Source organism: Lissotriton vulgaris, chromosome 7, assembly GCF_964263255.1.
Source record: "Lissotriton vulgaris chromosome 7, aLisVul1.2, whole genome shotgun sequence".
NCBI lineage: Eukaryota > Metazoa > Chordata > Amphibia > Caudata > Salamandridae > Lissotriton > Lissotriton vulgaris.
The window spans coordinates 893,933,972-893,955,827 of NC_141695.1; the positions used below are offsets into that span (position 1 = coordinate 893,933,972).

At 45.4% G+C, this 21,856-nt stretch overlaps 1 protein-coding gene across 2 annotated transcripts in view; it reads right to left on the reverse strand.

Moving 5' to 3' along the window:
- CDX1 (caudal type homeobox 1) overlaps nt 1-11,634 on the reverse strand; it is a 45,929-nt gene extending 34,295 nt beyond the window's left edge. Inside the window, exon 1 of one of the 2 annotated variants that reach the window (XM_086931311.1) lies at nt 11,082-11,634. In XM_086931311.1, the coding sequence (XP_086787437.1) occupies nt 11,082-11,538 (457 nt within the window). In that variant the 5' untranslated portion in view covers nt 11,539-11,634. Of the gene's footprint in view, nt 1-11,024 lie in introns of both variants that reach the window. The other variant, XM_086931312.1, reaches the window with a different exon arrangement.
- Nucleotides 11,635-21,856: the final 10,222 nt, after the last annotated feature.

The following is a 21,856-nucleotide window of genomic DNA, read 5'->3' on the forward strand; positions in this document are numbered from 1 at the left end:
GGTGTGAGGTGTTACCTCTATCCCAAACCTATGGCTGGAAGTGGCCCATTGGTCTTGCTTGTGTTACAGTTTGGGGCATGCTTTCTGTGCCGCTGACTGAAAAATGAACATGGTGCTCCGAATTAATCTTGAGGAGTTTGGGCATTCAGAGAGAGAGAGCGTCCTCCTGTGCAGATTTCTGCACAACTGGTTCTGAGTAAAATGCACTACTCTTGAAGGTCATAGGGTCACAAAAGGCTATCATAGGGAAACCCATTTCTGTTGTTGGGACACCTGCCTGGGCCAAATCTTACTCGTAATAATAGCTCTCTTTTACGTCTGTGTCTCTTTAGCTCTCTTTTTTCATCCTCTTTGTCTCTCTCTCTTTCTCACAATAGTTACCCTTTCAAACAACTGCCTGGCTCATTTGCGATTACTGCGTGCCTAATCAATAAACATTGCAAGGTAGGCAAAATAGTTATAAATTCTTCAGAGCCGCCAATTTTAGGAGAATAGATTTTCTCCATGTTCACTTTTGTATTATACACTTAAATGAATGAATACTTTTTTATCCAAAAACTATAAATAGATGCTTAAATGCTATCTGGAGGGAAGGGAGGTTGGCTTCACATCACTGTCTAGCTCTTTACAAAAGTTGGGACCAGTTACCAGCCTACCTGGATTTAAATAAGAATAACCCATTCTTTTGGAGACATTTACAAACTTTTTTGTGTCATCGATACAGATGATCTTAGAAAATGTTGTTTATCAGTAGCAGAGCGCCATTCTATATTCATTACAGTGTCTGTAGCTATTTTTTCTTCATTAGCAGCAAAAATTCAATCACGTTAAAATGTGTGAAATTATCTTTGCTAGGAGAATTATTCGGATAGCACAATGTGAAATAATTTGGGGTAATCTTGGGCTATCCTGAAGTTTTGGTATGTGAGCTACCTTATCTTAATGAGGCTTTCTTTATATGAGAGAAGTTATGTTATGTTATGTTGTGTTATGTTATGTTATGTTATGTTATGTTATGTTATGTTATGTTATGTTATGTTACGTGCATTTGTACTGCGCACAGCTGCCCCAGCTAAGGGGCGTCCTGGCGCATGGCAAGGTAACACGCAACAGCCACAAGAAACACAACAGCTAAAAAGAAGAAACCAGGTTAAAATAAGAACGTTTTAATAGCCTTACGAAAGGAGAAAAGAACCTCCAACAGCCGAATCTCCACCGGGAGGGAGTTCCACAGTTCGGCTGCTTTGACCCGGAAGGAACGACCACCAACACAGCACAGCTTATATCGAGGAGTGATAGTAAGCGCTTGACCCAGAGATCTCAGAGGCCGAGTGGGGACGTACCAAGACAGGAGGTCCGTGAGAACTTGAGGAGCCGAACCCTTTAGAATTTTGAAGGCTAGGCACAATACCTTGAATTGGATTCTGGCCCTGACTGGCAGCCAGTGCAACGCTTTCAAAGTACTGGAAACAGGGCAGGATCTAGGAAGACCAACGATTGCTCTAGCGGCAGCGTTCTGCACATGTTGGAGGCGGGTGACTTCGGCCAGGTTAGCCCCCACCAGGAGAGAGCTGGCATAATCCAGGCGCGATATAACAGTCGCCTGTATTACCAACTGCCGGGTGTAATATTATAACGTGCAATGGGGATTATTTTTGTTTTAATGTCCACTGGCGGTCATAAATAAATTCGTTATTGCATTTTTTAAACTTTTTTCTCTATTGTAGTTTAAGATCGCTATATAGCTTTTTGAGAGTTTTTTTTATACTATTAATAAAATGTAGGCCACTATCATCAATAATCTCTGTACACCATGGCATTGATGTCAGCCTAGTCTCCATGCACTCTTTCCGAGTCAGCACAAACTATAGCTTAGCTGCCACGCTTTACCACAAAATATTAGATCAGGTGACAGGTCATGCTATCTGGTTTTCTTGTGGTGGGGTGTACTCAAGATTCATGTTCTTAGTGCTGGTGTGTGCCTTCTCAACATGCAGATTGTTGTGCACAAGTTATTGGTGGTTCAACTTAAACTTGCAAGGCCATGGGGGAATTTATGGGTAGTTACTTTGGCCCATACCCCCAGGATTCAGGTTTTTGAGTGTGGGATGCGGAACAATGCTAAACATCAATGTGAAAACTTTTCATATTTCCACAAGGAGTAAGAAAGGGTATGATATGTATTTCAGAGGTGTAAAATGATGGCCTCCCTTTCACGTTCTGTAAAAAATTGTATTTGATTTCAGAAGGAAACGAATTCATAGAATACATTTCAGTTAAACCATTTATTATAAGTTTTCAAAATTAATAAGATTTGCTATTTAGCAAACATTAATTCATAGATTATTGCATTCAAAATTGTGTTTTACAGGTTAGTTTAAGAAGGCAGGGGCATATTACCAAGCAATAGCGATAATTATCGCTATTGCTTGGTTAGAGACAAAAATTTACCGCTAAGCTGCGGCGATTTTTATCGCAAATAAACCTTGGAATTACCAAGGTTTATCGCAAATGCGATAAAAATCGGCCGCAATGCATGAATATGGCTGAAAAGTCAGCGATATTCATGCATTACCGAGCTAATGCTCTTAGCCATGTTATCCACCTCCCATTGGATAACATGGCTAAGAACTGCTCAGGGCAGGTGTTAGCTTTTGGAGATATTCGCGCTCAGCGCGAATATCTCCAAAAGTTGGTAATAGGAAATAGCGATGTTAGCGACTGTTTCCAGTCGCTAACATCTTGGCACGCCCACTTTGCATGTCATTAGTGATAAATATCACTAACATGCAAAGTGGGGCCCAAGATGGTCGCTATCTCCTACTAGCTGTCGCTAACTGGTGTTAGCGACAGCTAGGTAATAGGGAGATAATTTTATCTCCGCTTTCTTGGCTTTTAAAGCCAAAAAAGCGGAGATAAACCCCTTTGATAATATGCCCCTAAATTCTACTAACCGTAAAAAATGAGTTCTCTATTTCAGTGGTTCTTAACTTTTAAGTTCTGTTGACCCTCACTTAATTATGAATGGAAACCTAGGTACCCTACAGAATCATTACTGGAATCTGGGTACCCGCATTGAGTAATTACTGGAAGCAGGGGAGCCGGCCTAAGTACTTTCGATAATTTAAACCGCATTATACAATACATAACTAAAAAATACCGAAACAAGTACTCATTAAACAAACATACAAAGGATTAAATATTTTTTATCTCACGAAAAAATATATAAATATTTTTTTTTTATTTCAATGGGAAAGTTTGTACTGTTCTAAATTCAATTGTGGGCACGCGTCCTCCATACTATATGCTATTTAATGCTCTTACATCAGTAGGGGCCCGTGGCGGGAGTTCCGTGGGGCGGTGAGGTGGAGCGAAGGAGGGCCAGGATATGGGGTAGTAAATACCAGAATATGGATGAATGAAGGATAAGTAAACAATTAAATAGATAAAACGAATTTTGTTGTGCGCGCTGCTTCGTCTTACATTGATTCAAATTCCTTCACATTTACAGAATGCTTTTACCATTTCAATTATCTGTTAATATTATATACCTTTAAAGTAGTTGTGGACACCCTGAGTAGGTTCCACGGACACTCAAGGGTCCCCGAACTACAGGGTAAGAACCACTGCTCCATTGACACTTCCCCGGTCCTGTCATTAACAATATTTCACTTGTTTTAAATTGCTGTCCAGGAGGTTTGCAGCCTCAAGTCTGATTCCCTCTTCACGTTGTTTTTTACATGCCACATCGTCCCCTCACTCCTCCCCTTTGTTATTTTTTGAAGGGGCTAATACATCCCTGACACTTTAATTTATATAGTTTTGCTCACCCGAAGACCCTCCTTTTTATCATTTTTGTGCTCAACTGATGTACCCTCACTCTTCCACTTCCATTTTTTTCCTATACTGTCACTCCTCCACAGCTTTGTTTCCTTGCTCCTTGTACTCTGATTTTACAGTACAACTATGTTCCCTACCTGGGAACCACATAGTCCTTTTTTAAAAAAAAATTCACATTAAGTTGTAGCCTAATTTTCTCAATGCTACAGCTTCACCCAAAGATGCAAGGGGGTGGTGGAAAAAGTCTTTGCTAACTCAACTGAATACCAAAGGCACTTTACCACATATTTTAATCAATTGTTTTTACTCACTGATATTTATTCGTAAAATGTTTAACACCTTGTTCTTAATATGGCACTTTAACACACAGAATGACTTTATAATTAATTTATGTGCTATTTTTAGGTGTATCACTAGGTCTATAACGATTTATGGATGCTGTTACTAGCAGCAGTAATTAATGAACAAGAGTAACGTCTATTAGGTTGTGATGTTTTCAATGTTTGGAGAATAGATTGTAATGTGTCTATGTGTATTGATTTTGTTTTAAGGACATATGTGTCTATGTAAACCTATATGTGCCCTTGACCATAAGAAACAGTTTTTTGTGAATTCATGTTTTTATCTATTCGTGGGGAAAGGATGGTTCTGTTATTGTCGGCCACTGTGGGCCACACTGCATTAATAATGTATTTGTTGTTCCACTAAATCAAGTTTTTAATTTACATTCCAAACGGTAAATATGTGTTGCACATCAAGAGTGTCCGCCCGTCTTCATTTTTACCATGTTTATTTCGCATTATCACGAGGCGATCGACGGGTTTTCTAGACACTCCCCACTCCCCGAGTCCTGAGGGACAGTTTCAATTTTACTGGGACAGTGGGACTAATTTAAGCAAAGATCAGGGGACGGTGCCAAGACTTAAAGATGAGGCACCGCGTGGACATTTTCTTTCTAAAGGCAATGTGTCTTTGAAACCAGTGAAGTGGCGTCATTTTGTGCTCCAGAGTCCTGTGTTTGTGCTCAAACGCCCCACCGCTGTATCCAGTTGTTGGCAGCTAACAAAGAAGATTCAACTCTAACCCTAGCCGGTCTTGTTCACTTTGACATTGGTACTTTGATAATTTAGGTTTAGGCGCTATGTAAACATTACTAAAATTGAAACGATGTCCTGTACTGCAAAATCGCATGGCCTTTCTGTTGTCACCCCAATTGACCCGGGGGCGCTGTTCTCCTTCTGATCTCTGATCAGTCAAGGTGAGGGTGGGGGTTAGAGCCCCAGCTGTCACCTTGTTAAAGCCCGAATCTCCCGCGCTGTCAGGAATCATCTTTTGAAAAGTATAGCATCCAGGATAGCGCTTTATTGCTGAAAATACGCCTGGCCCCGCAGATCAAAGTATAAACTGACATTCACTTGCTCGAGAAGAGGGTCTACTCTGCCTTTCATGATGATGGGGGAAGAAAGTTTCAGAACATATCATGGCGCCGTCAGGGGGTGCGCTCCGTGGTGTGAGGAACAAGGAAAGCAAGAACTGGACTTGGTACATGGGCCTGGCAGCCCCTCCCTCGGGTCCTTGTGCCTTACGTCACGTGGAAAGCTGGTATATGCATGGCAATTAAACCTGTTTATTGTAGTGCTAACTGACAGTCGTAGATTCGCAGCGCTATAAATAACTCGAGTCGTATCACACTTGCACAGCAATACAGAAAAGGCTTTTCCAAAATAGCTTTGCGATTGAATGCGTGTCATTGTCGTTAGTGTGGGACCGGTCACAGTGACACGAAGAAGAGACAAGAGCGACACGAAAATCAGTTTAATAGCCACAGCTTTCGGCGACGTAAACGGCATAATTCAGACCCTCATCTTCAGCATCACCGGTTTTATTATTATTGTTGTTTTTATTAGTAGTATTTGTTTTGCTGTTGTTGTTATTTTAATAGTAGTAGCAGTAGTACTAGAGCAATGCACCAAATTGTATAATCCACAGAAGTCGTAAACGACAATTAATATGAAATCAAATGTTAATAATAAATATTGATATGCACTTTATTATCAACGAGCAGCGCCTGGTTACGGCAACATAAAGAAACTAGACATATTATTACTACACGAGTAACAGGTGTTGTTGATTTGACGTCATCGCTATTAACCTGCAGCAGCAGCACGGTTTGATGAGCAGGAAATAACTAACCCCGGAGTGAGTGTGGGAAGGGACGTCTTGAAGATTTTGTTGTATAAATGTCTGATTCTGGGGGCCTCCGTGCACCTGCTGTCGGTCACGTCACACCCCTGCCCCAGACTCACCTACTTCATGTACATTCCGGCCGGAAGTGCAGCTATACAAAGCTTTCTGAAGCCCCGCCCCGTCGCCCCCTTCCATTCTGCGTGTCCTGGCGGCAGGGTCAGCTGTCGGAGGACGCCCCCACTTCAAAGGCCATGTTCCTCCGCCCCCAGAACAAGGGGGCACAAAGGCCTGGACAATGGGCCGATTAGGTCTCCGCTGCCGGCCTCCCGGCACACCGGAGTCACTCCGGAGCGCCTACATCTGCATGACAAGGGGCGACCGTGGGCCTGCCCCAGAGGGCCACTTCCCGGCCCTTTCTTCCGACCCCTCTCCATACATGCCCCCTCCCCCGGGAGCCTTTGAACCGTCCAGGGCCCCTCCCGCTACATGTGTTCATTGGAATTGCATGTTGAGCCGCGTCCTCTTAAAAGGGGAACCCATTCGGGTGCCTGAGCAGGGGCAAGACGGCTAACCCTAACCCCTCTTCACCCTAGCAACTTAGTACCCACTCTGGGTCTAATGTTTCCCATTTCTTGGGTTACTTTTGGGATTTTTTATTTCCACGTAATAGTAGCCATTTATTAGCACTCAAACGGTCACGGAGCCCTTGTATTTCCCGGTCAGGGACGCATCTTAGGGGTAGCAGTGCCCAGAGGCCAGAGGGGGGCAGTGAATCCTGATTATGGTTGCATTTCACAGTTTAAACAGCGACCAGGGGGTCTTCCTACTTTGCACCAGGGTTCTTGCGCAGTGGTTACACCGCAGTCACGGCGGGGTCGGCCCTACCCGCGCTCCGCATCGGTTCCTATTATATGTCCAAATAATTCTGATGAAAGGCTTGCATAGCTCAAGGCTTGCTACGACTATATTTGAGCTGTCACGTTTCGCCGCTCAGCCTTTCATCTTTCGGAGACGATTAAAACGTTGCCTTTGAACTGGGTAGCAATAGCAACCAGTGCTTAATCAGGAAACTAGCATAAGGTTTTTGGTATTTACAAAACAAATGGCGACAAACTGAGTAAATGACTTCCGATTTGTATTTTTGGTATTTGCAATGTGCTTGTAATATTTAATATTATAGAGTTTAATAAAGCGCATAGCTGCTCAAGCAATGGGGCTTCCTAGCGCTAGCCCAATGTAAAAAAACAGGCTGCAGAAAAATGGTGAAGACCACATTGAAAGGAGGGTGCCTAAGTAGCGAACAGACAGGTCTTTAATTTTTATCTGAACTGCAAATAATAATGTTTTTCTAAACTGCAATAAAGGTGTCCTCCTTTTATCCTTCAGGAAGAGCTGGTGGGCAGTGCTCTTGGGTCTTTGCTTCCGGTTGCGTCCTGGCCCTGGTGGTCCGCGTCTCCCTACAGCTGATATGTTACGGTGGAACAGTGACGTCAGCGCTGTCCGCGAGCGAGAACCCTCTGTCCTCTAATGTGACGCACAGCTGAAGATGGCTGCTGCGGCGACACGTGCCCCTGAGACACCACCACTGAGCGCTACAAATTGCAGTGAAAGGACTTCCTGGGGACGGGGTTTGTGTTCTTTCTATTTTACACCCACCACTTCCACGAACAGAAGAAACTCGCCGAGCTGCGTCACTTGTCGCCCACTTTCTTTGTATCACTCATCGGTGCTGCCGGGTGACGTGAAGAGAGATGTCCCCACAAGGAAAAGCACTGGTGTGAGCCCTTGTAGCGCACTGAGGACCAAGCTAAGCTCTTCTAAAGGATGACCAGTCATGTCTCCCCACAGATGCAGACATTTAGGCCAATACATTTCATGATCAAATGTGTTTTTTTTTATAAATTACATTTGTGAGTGATGTTGTGTAATACATATTTTCTTAATGCCCCCCTATAAAGCTTACGATTGCACCCCGCAGCGGCGATAAACCGCATGTACACCAACCATTAACCGACTGCCAATGTTGGTGTAATGAATGTTGGCCGTCGGTAGGCCTGGAACCTTTCATAAGCTGAGGTGTCCCCTGGTGCTTGGATACTAGAGCCATGGCCCCCCTGCTCAGCGGTGCTCGAGGTATACACCAAGCACGGATGAAAGGATGTGCCTCTCGTCGTCCGTTTGCAGGCACGTCTTAGGGACGGGGGGTTAACCCACTGAGACAATCTCTGTTGTTCTGAGGACGAAAGTGCGTCTTATTTGCGCTACCCTGTCATGCCAGCCCGGCCGCCCTGCTCCCGGCGCGTTCACTCCTTTTATCTTTACCCTCGTTTTAGTGAGAACGTTATTTGGTGGGTAGAGTAATTCGTACTGGCTCGTGTCGTCTCTCTGAACTCTGAACTCCTGACGCATCTGAATGTCTGTATATTGAAAAGAATGGCTGGCTTAACTCTATGTTGTGAACATTATGAACCCTTTGGGCTTATTTAGCCCCTTACGCCGCCCTTGCGTCACTTTTAATATGTGAAAAAGTGACGCACCTGCGGCGCAAGGGGCTTGTAAATAAGCTCCCTACTCTATCTTCCTCGTCAATATTTTGAAAGGTTGGCCCGTGTCTGATGTTGCAATGCCCGGACTATGAATGCAGCGTCATGAAGGTCGCCTTCCTCAAATATAAATATGGGCTGGCCGCTTGAGCCGTCTGACCTGTCAGTATTTGTAAACGACGTTCTTCTCGAAAATGCATTTCACTCGATTGTGCCGGGCTCAAAAGTCCCTGGTGTTTACATTTCACTAATTGTGGGATCACCGTGTAAACCTCATATCTCGAAAAATGTATTTTTATTAAACGTAAAACAGGCTCAAATATAAGCATTTATAAATACCAACCATTCCCAAACTCCAACCTCGTACAATTCGAGATTCAAATACCAATATATTTAAAGGGCTTTGCTCTCAAAGTGAATATTTCGAACCCCTCCCTATGTTTCATGCAATAATATTAAAACATGTCTAACTCAAATACAAACTTTATAGATTGTTTGTTTTTTAATGTGAGTGAACGTGGGAAGTGACACTGATTATGACAAATTCTGTAGTGTGCCAAAGTCCTCTACACCACTTTATGCAATTCACCTACATCGAACTCTATAGTATTTTATATTCTGTATTGCCATCCTTCCAGTTTGGGGATTCCTGTCTTCCGTACCATGAAGCGCTCTAGGCTCCCCTGGGGCATCTTTGAGCTATATAAAACTGCATAAATATATAGAGGAAACCCCTAGTGCCAGAAAGGCATATGACGTCCTGGCCTTCTAATTGGACATGGCCTAGTATAGTATAGAGTGCTTCTCAGCGAGGAGCTGGACAGAAGCTGAGTCAACTCACAAACAGTGATGACTCTTTCCGGGGTGATGGCTACCTTCACCTCCCCTTGCTGAGATGTCTCTGTTCCCTGCGTCCAAAGCCAAGGAGTCTATCTGCATATAAGGGGGTAGTGGATCTTCAAGCTAGATCCGTTCACACCACAGGGGCCAAACGGTGATACTGACACTGGCAGTAGCAGATCACCAGATCTGGAATACAAGGACCCGAGGTCCTCCTATACATGGCGCTGCTCCTCAGGCCCCTGCTTATCAAGCAGCTGTATCCTGCACATGAGAAGTTACAGCTTCGCCCACACACTGTGCCCCTTCTGCCCAGCTGGCTTGCCTAACTTCGTCCCACCCCATTTGGATGATGGAATTGGGAGATTACAGTATGTTTACAACCAAACCAACCCCCCCAAAAGTCTCAAACATTCTTATGTCTTTAATACCATATCAATCTCTTCAGTAGCAATTATTCACATTCAAAATTTGCAAATGAATGGAAACTCATTGTGTCAATATTAACGCCACAAAAGGTGCACAGATCGTGTGCCAGCCAGAAATCTCATCTTGTCCTATTAAAGACAGACAGACACATACGATCATGCAACCCAACTTCAAGCAGTCACATATTTTCATTAAATACAGAGGTTAGGTGCGTGCAGTACATGTGTGTAGTGTTGTGTGTGTGTGTGTATATATATATATATATATATATATATACACACACATTATATATATATATATATACACACACAACACTACACACATGTACTGCACGCACCTAACCTCTGTATTTAATGAAAATATGTGACTGCTATATATATGAAAGAGTTTAATGTGTGGATACATATGTACAGAGAGAGACTGATACAATATTTACAATATATATATATATATATATATATATATATATATATATATATATATATATATGTTATTAAAACATTTAGATATATTTATAATGTATCCAAATGTTTTAATATATGAATATAGTATCCTTTCCACATATCTAAATAAAAATGTATATCTAAAGATAGATAGATAGATAGATAGATAGATAGATAGATAGATAGATAGATAGATAGATAGATAGATAGATAGATAGATAGATAGAGAGATAGATAGATAGAGTGAGGACGATAGATGGATAGATAGATAGATAGATAGATAGATAGATAGATAGATAGATAGATAGATAGATAGATAGATAGATATCGATCTCGATCTATGGATCGATCACTACGAGGGTTCGCGCACGCTCAGGATCGGTATTGTGCTGTCATTGATGGAAGCTGTAATTCGACAGTATAGGGGTTGCAAGTGTGACCAGGCTACACCTAGTCTTTGTAACAAATACCACGATATTTTCAGAAGGACCTGACCATTAACAGGTGAAACCTGCCCAAAGAGCAGGCGGTCAAAAATGCATGTTTCCTGGAGGCACGGGCCCACGCTGCGCAAAACGTTTTGTACATAATACAGAGCTCGTCGGCCGGCTCACAGCTCTATAAAAAGTGTGCGACATAACAATTGACAAGAATAACTTTTTTATAAACTTCCCTGCCCAATAAAAACGTCTTTGACTTCCCCATCCTGAACACCCCCATAAGGAACTGGAAGAGGCCTTACCCACGCCCACCGCGGTGGTGATGCTCCCCCGAGGGAGAGAACCCCCTCCCCACTCACCAGTGGTGGTGCTGGTGCTGCCGGGGACCCCTCCCCGCCTCATCCACTCGTAGGGGTTCCGCCGCTGGGAGTTGGGGGAGAGCTGGGGCCCGGCGCTGCCCAGGGCCGGCTGCAGCATCCCCTGGCCCGGGGGCTGCACAGGGTTAAAGTCCGCAGAGCTGAAGCCCATCTGGGCCGGGTTGGCGGGTGCCCCCTGGGCAGGCCCCGGGGGGCCGTATCCATTCCACTCGTCCCTCGTGGGCGCATAGGGGGCGCCCCAGGCCGCGGGCCCCTGCCCATGGTGCTGCTCACTGCCGATGCCCGTCAGGTGGTGGTGGTGGTGGTGGTAGCTGGTGAAGTCGGGGTACTGTGGGGGTGCCGGCACGTACCCTTGCGGGCTCAGGCTCAGCCCGGGATGCCTGGTGCCAGGGTTAGGGTACATGGCGGACTCCTTATCCAGAAGATACCCCACATACATTTTCCTGGAGGGGTGCTGAGGGCATGCTGCCTCCAGGAGCCCTGCTGACGCCTCTGTGCTCCCTGCGAGTCCTGCCGCTGTGCGCGGCCACACCCCGGGCGCGGGCTTTTATTGGGCCACAGGGTGCGAGGAAGGAGCCTCGCGCATTTCAAAGGGATCCTGGGAAGCAGGCCGAGGGCCACCAGGCCAATTCAAACACGACAAATTGCCCAGCCAGATAAAGACGGGAAAACAACAGGGTGTTTATGTTATAGGTACAAGGGGGGAATGGCTACCCCTGCTCCCTCTGGCCCGACACCCCTCCCCTCCTGCAGGAAGCAGGGGACAATGGCATCAAAACTCATTAACCAACCCTTGAAGTTACTTCGGGAGTTTAAGGAGAAATGTGGCGGAGGAGGCGGATTTTCATATACAGGCAGAGTACGAGGTGACTGCAAAAGGAAAACCTGCAGCTTATAGGATCAGCTGAAAGGGGTAGAGTGGACGAGGCCTCGTACAGCGTAGCAGGTGCACCGTGCTCCTCTCCAGTGCGTTACTTGCTTGTAAGATAAAAGAACCCACACCAAAGCATTTATCTATCGTTCAAAGTAAACCAGTCCATCAATCCATCCAGCCACCGACAAACCCATCCACCCACACACCCACCCATCCATCCATCCATCCATCCATCCATCCGTTCGTCCTTCCGTCCGCCTGCCCGTCCGTCTGTCCGTCCGTCCGTCTATCCATCCATCTATCCACCCACCCCACTCTTCCTGCCTCACACATTAATTAATCCATCTATCCTTTCATCCATCGAATCCAACCACGAGACACCTAGACACTCACCCACCCATCCAGCAACATGCCCATCCTCCGCAGAAGTATCTTTTTCCTTTTTGTGCCTAACCACCCATATGCTTGCAATGTAGCTCTACCCTCCGTCCATTGATCTGGGCATACATTCACCTGCCCAAATTAATCTTTGCCCTCCCCTCCCCCACCCCCCAAATGACCGAGGCGGCTGGCACAGTATAGATGTGCAGGAGTTCAGAGGGTGTTTGAGCAATAACATGTCTGTACATTTTGTTCTTGTTGTGCTACATCTGCTGCTTTTTCCAAAGACATGTTAAATTTAGTAAATTTCGGGTTATGTCTTCTGTAAAGTTGCTTTCTATTCTTTTAAGTGGAAATGTTTAATTTTCTTTTCCTGATTGCAATTTGACAGGATTTTGTAAAATGAACTGTGTGACAATCTTTCTGGAGTACATACAGGAAAAACCAATGGAATTATAGGCGGGTGGGGAGAGGGCTAAATTATGCAGCAATGTTGACTAAATTGTGTTACAAGAAACCTCAAACTATGCAGCTCATTGTTACACATTTTGTGATAGTTTCACTTCACTATTTTGCAATTTTTACACGTTAACACTGTCTGGGCCAATGGTTCACTTCATTAGCCCCAGTTCCACATCCAAAAACAGGTATAAATAACTTAAAGGTGACCAATATTCATTTTTGCAAAGGCAGCACATGTTGCAGCGTTTCTAGTCATTTTTGAATTAGAATAACGTTTGCTATCGTTAACATCTGCAGATTATGCCGGAGATGATGGAATATGTGGAAAATGCAGCAAATTCATTATTATGGAGAATATGTCAAATAATCACATAATTCCTGGGACTCTGCGTACATGGAGTGTGAAAGAAAGTACTGTAAGATGTCATTTTGTTTCTAATTCAGAAAAAATATAAAAACCTGTAAATGAACGCTACAAATATTTCAACATATACCAGCAGTCATAACAGCACAAATGAAGCACATTTTATTTTGTAATTCTTAAGTGTGATGGAAACAAATAATTTAATAGGTTCAAAGCAAATAGTGGTGATGCACAAAAGATAAATACTGCATTTTATTCGCATAGTTCTTACTATACCTACATGTGGCACTGAAGTAAATGTGTGTGTGTGTGTATACTTGAAAAGCGCACTATCACCTGACAGGCATCCTGGCGCTGTATACTGCTGTGGAACCCGTCCTGACTTTCCCTGTGAGATGCTCCCTACTGGGCACCCCCAAGGTGAGGCAAGGCATCCCAGCGCTTTCGGGCCGTTGTGGAAATTAAGCAAGCTATTGCCCAGAGTTGCAGAGTGGGACCCATGATTAGAGTAGGCACCAAGGTGAGAATTATCGAGTCCGTGGACATTGAGCCCAAGACCCTGCCGCGTCGGGAATCGAACCCTGGTCTGCCGCTCTAACCATTGAGCCACACTTCTCCACGCAGCCGCGGTCAGTAGTGGGTGTACATGCAGGGCGGTGACGTGGGGAGGGGTAGGGGCAGGGGGGTAGTAATCTATGGATTACGGAGTTTAACAGTTAAGTAAACATATAAATAAATAAAGCAAATTTTGTTGCGCGCACTGCATCGCATTTCCAGTGAACGCAACAAAATTGGTTTTATTTATTTATATGTTTACTTACCTGTAAAGCTCCGTAATCCATAGATTACTAACGCCCACCCTGCCCCTCACACTCCCCACGTCACCGCCCTGCAGGTACACCCATTACCGCCTGGGGCTGCCTAAATGGGCAGCAAGCTGCATCTCATGGAGGGGGGAAAGGGGGTGGTTTGAAGGGCGGCATCTTCGTTTTGTGATCCTGTGTGGAAAGTGATTCCATACTATGCATGAGGGCCTCCAAGGTTCAGTTCTTGTGTCATGGGTAAGGGTGGGCGCAAGACTACGCTACGCCCACGGAGTGTACGTAGTGTTGCCTACTTTGCATTTTGCAAAGTAGGCGTAGTAGGCAACACTACGCACGCTCCGTGGACGGAGCGAAGTTGCCCGCTACCCGCCTCCCTTCCGCCCTCCTTTACATACAACGGGCGGCCGTGCATGCGCATTTCGATGGGAGAAGTCGGCGCAAAATAGAAGAGGGAGCCCCGGGACGCCACGGACCAGGTAAGTGCTTTTATTTACTTTTACTGCACTTATAACTTACATTTATGTATGTAAAGGAGGGCGGGAGGGAGCCGGGAGGCGCGTAGTGGGGCTACACGAAGCGCGTGAGCGGGCGTAGCATCATGCCCACTTCACGTAGCTTAACGTAGCCCCACTACGCCTACTACTGGTGGATGATCACATCGAGACTCGCTGTTTATGTTTTTCAGTATACTTGCGGGTTTGAATAGCTATGCAGATCCCTTTATGGTAGTATATGATTATAATCTACTAGCTGGTTACTGCATTGGCTTGTCCAATCAGTATTTGCGAGATAGATTTACTTACATTTCATACACTTCAGCACAGCAACACAACTTGCTGTGCTACTTTGTGTGAAAGGGAAGCCAATGAAATGCGCTATATTTAGAGCAATAGAGAGCATTTCTACTGTCTCCTAGTGCTGGGCAAAGTGTGCTGCCTTGCGCTAACACAGGCACTCTTGTACTATGGTGCAAGGGTGGCTGCATTAAGGGCACTTTTGTTTTTGTACAGGAAGGCGCCCCTTCCTGCACAAAACAATCCTTAGAGTCAGGCGCTCAATGCCCATTGGGCTCAAAGGACTTCAGCCCCTCCCGTCATGTGTGTCAGTCCGGGCTGAGACAGCTTCCCGGGCTGGCGACTGTCTTACTGCAGCCGCACCCGAGTACTTCACAGGTCTTTAAAAGACCATTTACTTGTTAACAAGGTTTTGTTGTACTTTCACCCCTTCTTAGAGCCCCTGCATCCCCACTCTGCTGATTACTGGAAGAATTAGCCCCTCATGACATTTTTATTATCCCCCCACGAAATTTCACTCTAGTTGCGCCTCTGCTTAGAGTCATATTCCTCTTTCCATGTGTGCTGCTGAATGCAGCGCACATAGAATGAGGAAGTAACAAGGAGATTTAAAGATATTTCAACTCTTTACGCCATTCTGGGTAAGGCATAGCATTTTGAAGAATGCGCAGGTTTATTATCTTTAGCAAATCTGACACTGCAAAATCTATGGGAGGATGCATGGACACGCCCATGCTCCACCCATGGAACGCCTTCCCAATGCAAGATAACGCTAGGCAGACTAAACCTCACAAAACCATGTAAAGCAGCTTTGCATAGCTTCATAAATACCAAAAATGATTTTGCGTCAGGGCTGCACTACACAAGTGTTGCAACCCTGAAACAAAATCTTAATAAATCCATCCCCAGTGTATAGTTCTTGGCCAGAGCTGGCATTGTTGGAGGGAGAAAGAAGTGGAGAGTTCTGCTAGATTGTCTTTGTTATAACATCTCATATCTGAAAGTCATTGTGAGAAGAAAGAAGTTGCCATAGTGATTAGATATTTAGAACCTGCAGTCATAGACTGGATTAAAGTCCTCCAATTGACCTACAGTATGTGCCAGATCTCTTCAGTTATTCCATATCTGCTTATTTAGGGACGGCTGGTTTATTGGCTTCACAGACCTGGTGATGGACAACCCTTGTAGCAAATATGCCACAATTGAATGTAAGAATTGTAAGTTACAGTTGGCTGCTGACTGCTGGATCTTATGGCATTAGTATTAGTGTGGGCCAGAAATGATATGAATGAACTTACATAACTATATAATACCTGGCAAAGCATAGCTCAGCCCTTCTTAACTTACCTGCTTATCGATAGTAGTTTGCTGGTTGGATTGTTTTCAGCCTGTGGATTGTAAACTAAAGATTGAGCTTGAGAGTGTGACTGTCTTTCCAGAGTCTGTGGTTGGGATGTGGGTGGTGTAGTTGTCTTGGAAATATTCAAGTTTTAACACGGGGAGCAAGATGGAGTCAGCATGAGGCTCCACTGCTCAGCTGCCCACGCCACGCCAGACGCGTGCATGATCGGCTAGCCGCCCTGCTCCCGTGATGCTGACTCAGATGCACGGCTCCTTTCCGAGGCTGCTGGCGGGAGGCTTTGATCTTAGGCATCGCGCTATCTCTGTTTCGGCGGCTTCTTCTCTTTGCCGTCCCTCGGCGGACCATAACGGATTATTTACCTGGGGTCAGATTGTCTTTTACCTCTTCACAAGGAATGCGCCAAGAACCTACCGAGTTGACTTTCACCTGGATCTCTACTCTTCGGTGCCTGTATCAACTCGAAGATTTGGGACGCGACGACGACGGCTGCACACCGGGGGCTTGGGGGCTTGGGCGCTTACAGCATGAGCAGCAGGGGAGCCAGGAAGGGCACCAAGGCAAAAACCATTGCCGAGCCCGAATCGAGAGAGCCCAGAGACACCATTTCGACTGAGGGGGGCCCTAAACCCAAGCAAGAGGTCAGTACCAGTAAAAAGCTGCTGGGCAAAGCGGGGGGGCAGACTGCCTAAAGACCCAAAGATCCCTAGAAATCTTAAAGACTCAACCATGCAGCTGCCCCTAACAAGACTGTTCTTTGGCACTAAAGCTCAAACCGCGGCCAACAACCTCCTGCCCCCTGCACACATACCTCTCCCTGAGACTACCCCCCTGGACCCACCGAGTTTACTGGCCCCGCACCGAGCTCATTGACAGCGGTCAGCCCAACCCCTAACCAGGAGATTTCCCAGGACACTCTTCCAGCTACTACTCCCTCAGGGGAAGTGCCCCGCTTAACTATAGATGATGTCGAGACCTCGACTAAGCATCAAGACTCCCGCAGAATCACTTCCATTACCGAAGATTCGAGCAAGGGGACTGAACAACACACTCCATATCCAGACCTGCAGAATCTTTACAGTGGCCCTGACATTACCGATTTCGACATTAACACTAGCACCCCTCTAGCAGCCCTCTCTGGCCCGGAAGACAAGATGACCGGCATGGCCAACTTTATCCAGAGCCTAGAAAACCCCTCTGATTTACAAGTTCCCTGGACTCCAGAGATGGGACCTGAACATTTCTACTCAGTTTCAGACGGCACATCTACCTCATCTGGAGAGGGAGGGTCAGGGTCAGGGTCAGAGACAAGCGAGGGCGAAAGCGAGACCTTAAACAAAGACACTGGTACGATTCTGCGGCCAAAGAAACCGAGAAGCAAGGGCAAGCGGCGCAGCCAGTTGAAATGGGACGATTCCGACTCCCAAATGTCTTATCCTCTGGAAGAGGACTATCCCAGTACAGCACAGGACATTGGGGGAAAGCTAAAAATCCGCCTGCAGACACTACCAAGCTCTCCTTAGCTTCCATCCTAGCCTCCATCAAAGAATTTCAGGAGGAGGTACGAGTGGACAATCGAGCTGCCAAAGGAGCCGCCAAGAAACTGCAAGGAGGTTTAAGGCGTCTGAAAAAAACCTGCACTGACATAAGCAACCGTGTGTCCATGGTGGAGGCGTGGACCGAGCACTTGGAGAGTGAAGCCTACTCAGTCAAACAGCAGAGCGAGTCTAATTCAGCCTGCTTGGTAGACCACAATGTCCAAGATGGAGGAACAGGAGAACCGCCAATGCAGGAACAACCTCCGCCTGCTGGGCATCCCAGGGGGAAAGGAAGGGGATGACCCAAGGCGCTTTATTGTGAGACTTTTGCAGGACTCTTTCCCTGACCAATCGAGCTGGGACTGGGACCGCAAAGTACAGAGGGCCCACCGCTTTCCCTTCATCCCGAGACCCCAGCGCAGCGGTGGCAATGCCAGTGGGGGACAGCCAAGGGTATTCCTGGTTTACTTTGGCAACTTTCTCCTCAGGCAGCTAATCTATGACCAGGCCCACCCTAACTCCAAGAAAGGGTCAAACTGTGTAACATTTTTCGCCAAACAGACTTTTGTCACCAGACTGTCGAGAGGAGATGGCGGTTAAGACAACTGATTTCCCTGTTCCAGCAGCTGGGGGCTGAAGTCTATCTAATGAACCCAGCCAGGCTTAAAGTAATCTTCAATGGGAGTACTGGGGTTTTCCTCTCTAAAATCAAGACTGGCGAATACTTGAACAAACTGAAATCCAAGAAAAATCTCAGATGAAAAGTTCACTCTCTGGTCCTTGCTATTCTGTCCATGTTCCTGTCAAAGGGCCATATGTATCAAGATACCAATTAGCGATTCTGTAATAGCGATTTTCAAGAAATCGCTATTTTTTAGAATCGCTAATTGGTATGTATCAAGAAAATCGCAATTTATTAGCGATTTCTTGATATTCCTTAATTGCAAATTCGCAAATTGCGAATTCGCAATTAAGGAATACTTTCCCATTCATTTCTATGGGCCTCCTGGCCCATAGGAAGGAATGGGAATTTATTCTCAATTTGCGATTCGCAATTTGCTAATCGCAAATTGAGAATAATTTCAAGAGTGCAGGGGTGTCAAAAGGACACCCTGTTGCACCCCTGAAATAAGTATGGGTGCACATGTGGTGCACATACATGCCCTAAGGGCATATATGTGCATTACATGGCACTTTGAAAAATGCTGAAATGTGCATTTTCCAAGGAAACTTACCACCAACTAGAAGTTGGTGGTAATTTGCGATTCCTTAAGGGCATTTTGGATTTTTTTTTTGCTTAATACATTGCATTTAGGAATCGCAAAATTTGCGATTCCTTAAATGCAATCGTAAAATGAGGAATCGCAACTTTTGCGATTCTTTATTTTGCACCCAAATTCTTTCATACATACCATTTTGCGAAAATGAGTTCGCAAATGCCGAAATTGCGAACCCATTTGGTCTTGATACATATGGCCCATAGCCCCTACAGACCTTTCAAACTTGAACAGCATCCCAGGGCTCCACTTGAATTAGACTACTCGATCATGTAGATAGCCCCTCGCTCCATTCTTTAGCATCTTTCACTCTCTTTTTTCTTGACTTTTTCTTGCTCTTTTCGATGCTATACAGGGGCTTCTAGCCGAACGAACATGACTTTTTTTTCTTAGATGTGGTCGTCAGCCTGGACTCATGTCTGACTACCATCACTCAGGTCATTCCTGATTGCCCAGAAGATGGGGGTGGACAGGCACTGACTATGTCACAGAAGAACCAAGGGCACTCTTTTACTACAACACATATACGCACTCGTTTGTTTAGACTTCGGGCGAGGGTGGGAAAAATCATTGTAAGTGCAGCGCACTCCAGGGCTCAGGTTTTGTTTGCACCCCACTACCTCTCTACACCCATATGGCCATGGTAGACTCCCTAAGGTTTGTCTCCGTCAATATCTGTGGGCTGAATGACACATCGAAAAGACGGATTGTCACTCAAGGCTGACGCTCTCTAGGGGGCAACATCATCTGCCTCCAGGAAACCCATATAGAGGGCTCACAGAAACACCTACTGAACACACTTGGGTTCAAAGTCCTAGGGGCTACAACGCAAGGCGCTCAAATTAAAGGGGTAGGCATCTTAGCGACAGAAGATTCTCTTTCCAAAAGACCCGTACTAAATCAGACCCACTGGGCAGATGGTTAATAACCAAATGCCACTTTCCTCCCAACCTTTCCTTTACTGTCTGCTCCTTATACAGCAGCAACTCAGAGGATCCGGGGTCCGTTAACTCGGTCTCCGGGGAGCTTGCCCAATTATCCTATGTTGTGACTTCAACATACATTTGCCTTGTGACTGGAACCCCGGGAGCAATTGGAGGTACACAGGCAGAAAAACCCTTGTTTTTCAAGCATTTTCCAACCTAGCTCACCTCCATGGTCTAAACGACATCTGGGCCTGCCTGAACCCCACACTACCTGGGTACACCTACTTTACAGCCCCGCACCACACTTTCACCAGACTTGACTACTTTTTTATCTCATCTTCACTAGCCAACAATGGCACCATCGACATTGTACCTCACTTTATGTCAGACCACAATCCTCTCATACTAAACATCAAGGGACTAGGGAACCGGAACAAGGCTCCAAGGTGGAGCTTTGAGAAGGCTCTCCTTCAAGACCCTGGGTATCTTTCTCACATGCGAAACTGAATCCAGGAGTTTCTGGAAATCAATATTGGAACTGCCTCAACAACAATTGTATGGGACACACTAAAGGCGGGTGTTAGGGGAGAAACCCTGAGCTTTTCAGCTAGGAAGAAAAGGAAGGACAAGCTATTAATTAGTGATTTAGAGGGAAAACTTAAGAGAGCAGAAATTAAATTGGTTCAAATGGTTAGGTCAGGTCAGGACACCGAAGATGCCCAAAAAGAAGTAGTCTTTGCGAAAGTCAAAATAGGGGCAGTATTCTCCGAAAAAACTGCGGCCAGATGGGCAACCCTTCGGGAAAAAAACTACGAGTGTAGCGATCTCATCGGGCACCACCTTGCTGTCAGGACCAGGCAGGCGACAGTCCACAAGTAGCGAAATACTTTCAATCAAACTGTCCACAGGGACCGAGACCAAAGATCCCAATCTAATACAGAAGGGGTTCCAGGGAATTCTATACTGAGCTGTAAACTGAAGAAAAGGACAGAACAGTTGACTTCTTGGAAAGCAACACAGATCGCTACCTAAGCGAAGTGGTTCTAAAACAGCTTTCCTTCGACAATAGCGAAGTTTTAGACGTCACCCCAACCTGGGATGAAATCTCTAAAGCCCTATCTAGCTTACCTGATGGAAAGGCCGCAGGAATGGACTGCATCCCTGTGGAATTTTACAAGATCTTTGCCCCTCAAATTAAACCAATCCTCATTGATCTGGTAACCTCTATCTTTGATGGTGCCTCCCCCTACCTCCTGGACCTTTTTTCCTGAAAAGGGCAAGTCACCTCTAGAAATGAACTTGTACAGACCCATCACTCTCACCAATTGCGACTTCAAAATCCTTGCTACCAGAATATCCACTGTGGTCGAGTCCCTAGTTTCAGAATGGCAGAATGGCTTAATTCCCAAAAAATCATGAAAGAGGTGGTATGCACACCTTATTTTCAAAGTATTCAAAGTCAACATTATTATTCGGCAAAACGCGTGCGTCCCAGTGATATGCAAGCCCTAGCAATATAGTAGATATGAATGTGGGGAGCGCAGAAACTACGCTCCACTCCCTGGTGCACTGCAAACACTGGATAAACTATCCAACACAATCTTTATAGCGTTACACATTTCTCCAAGTTAATCCAATAATAAACAGTCTTTTCAAAATTTTCCATTTTCGCCACATCCATAGCATAATGTATTTTGGAGGCTTTTCATATTTGCGTGTGCCCATCCGGACTTCTTCATAAATATGATCCAAAATGACAACAGGTAGTTCTAAGCAGCATCTTTTTATTTCAAACCCAATGCATTTCGGGCTGTAGCATCAGCCCTTCGTCAGGGGTCACTACAAAATCAATTACAGAAAACAATCGTCATTATCAAATGAATAGCGTTTTTCACAGTGTGTACAAGAATCTACTTGATTGCTGCCCTGAACTTTGCGTGTTCCCAAATGTGGGGTA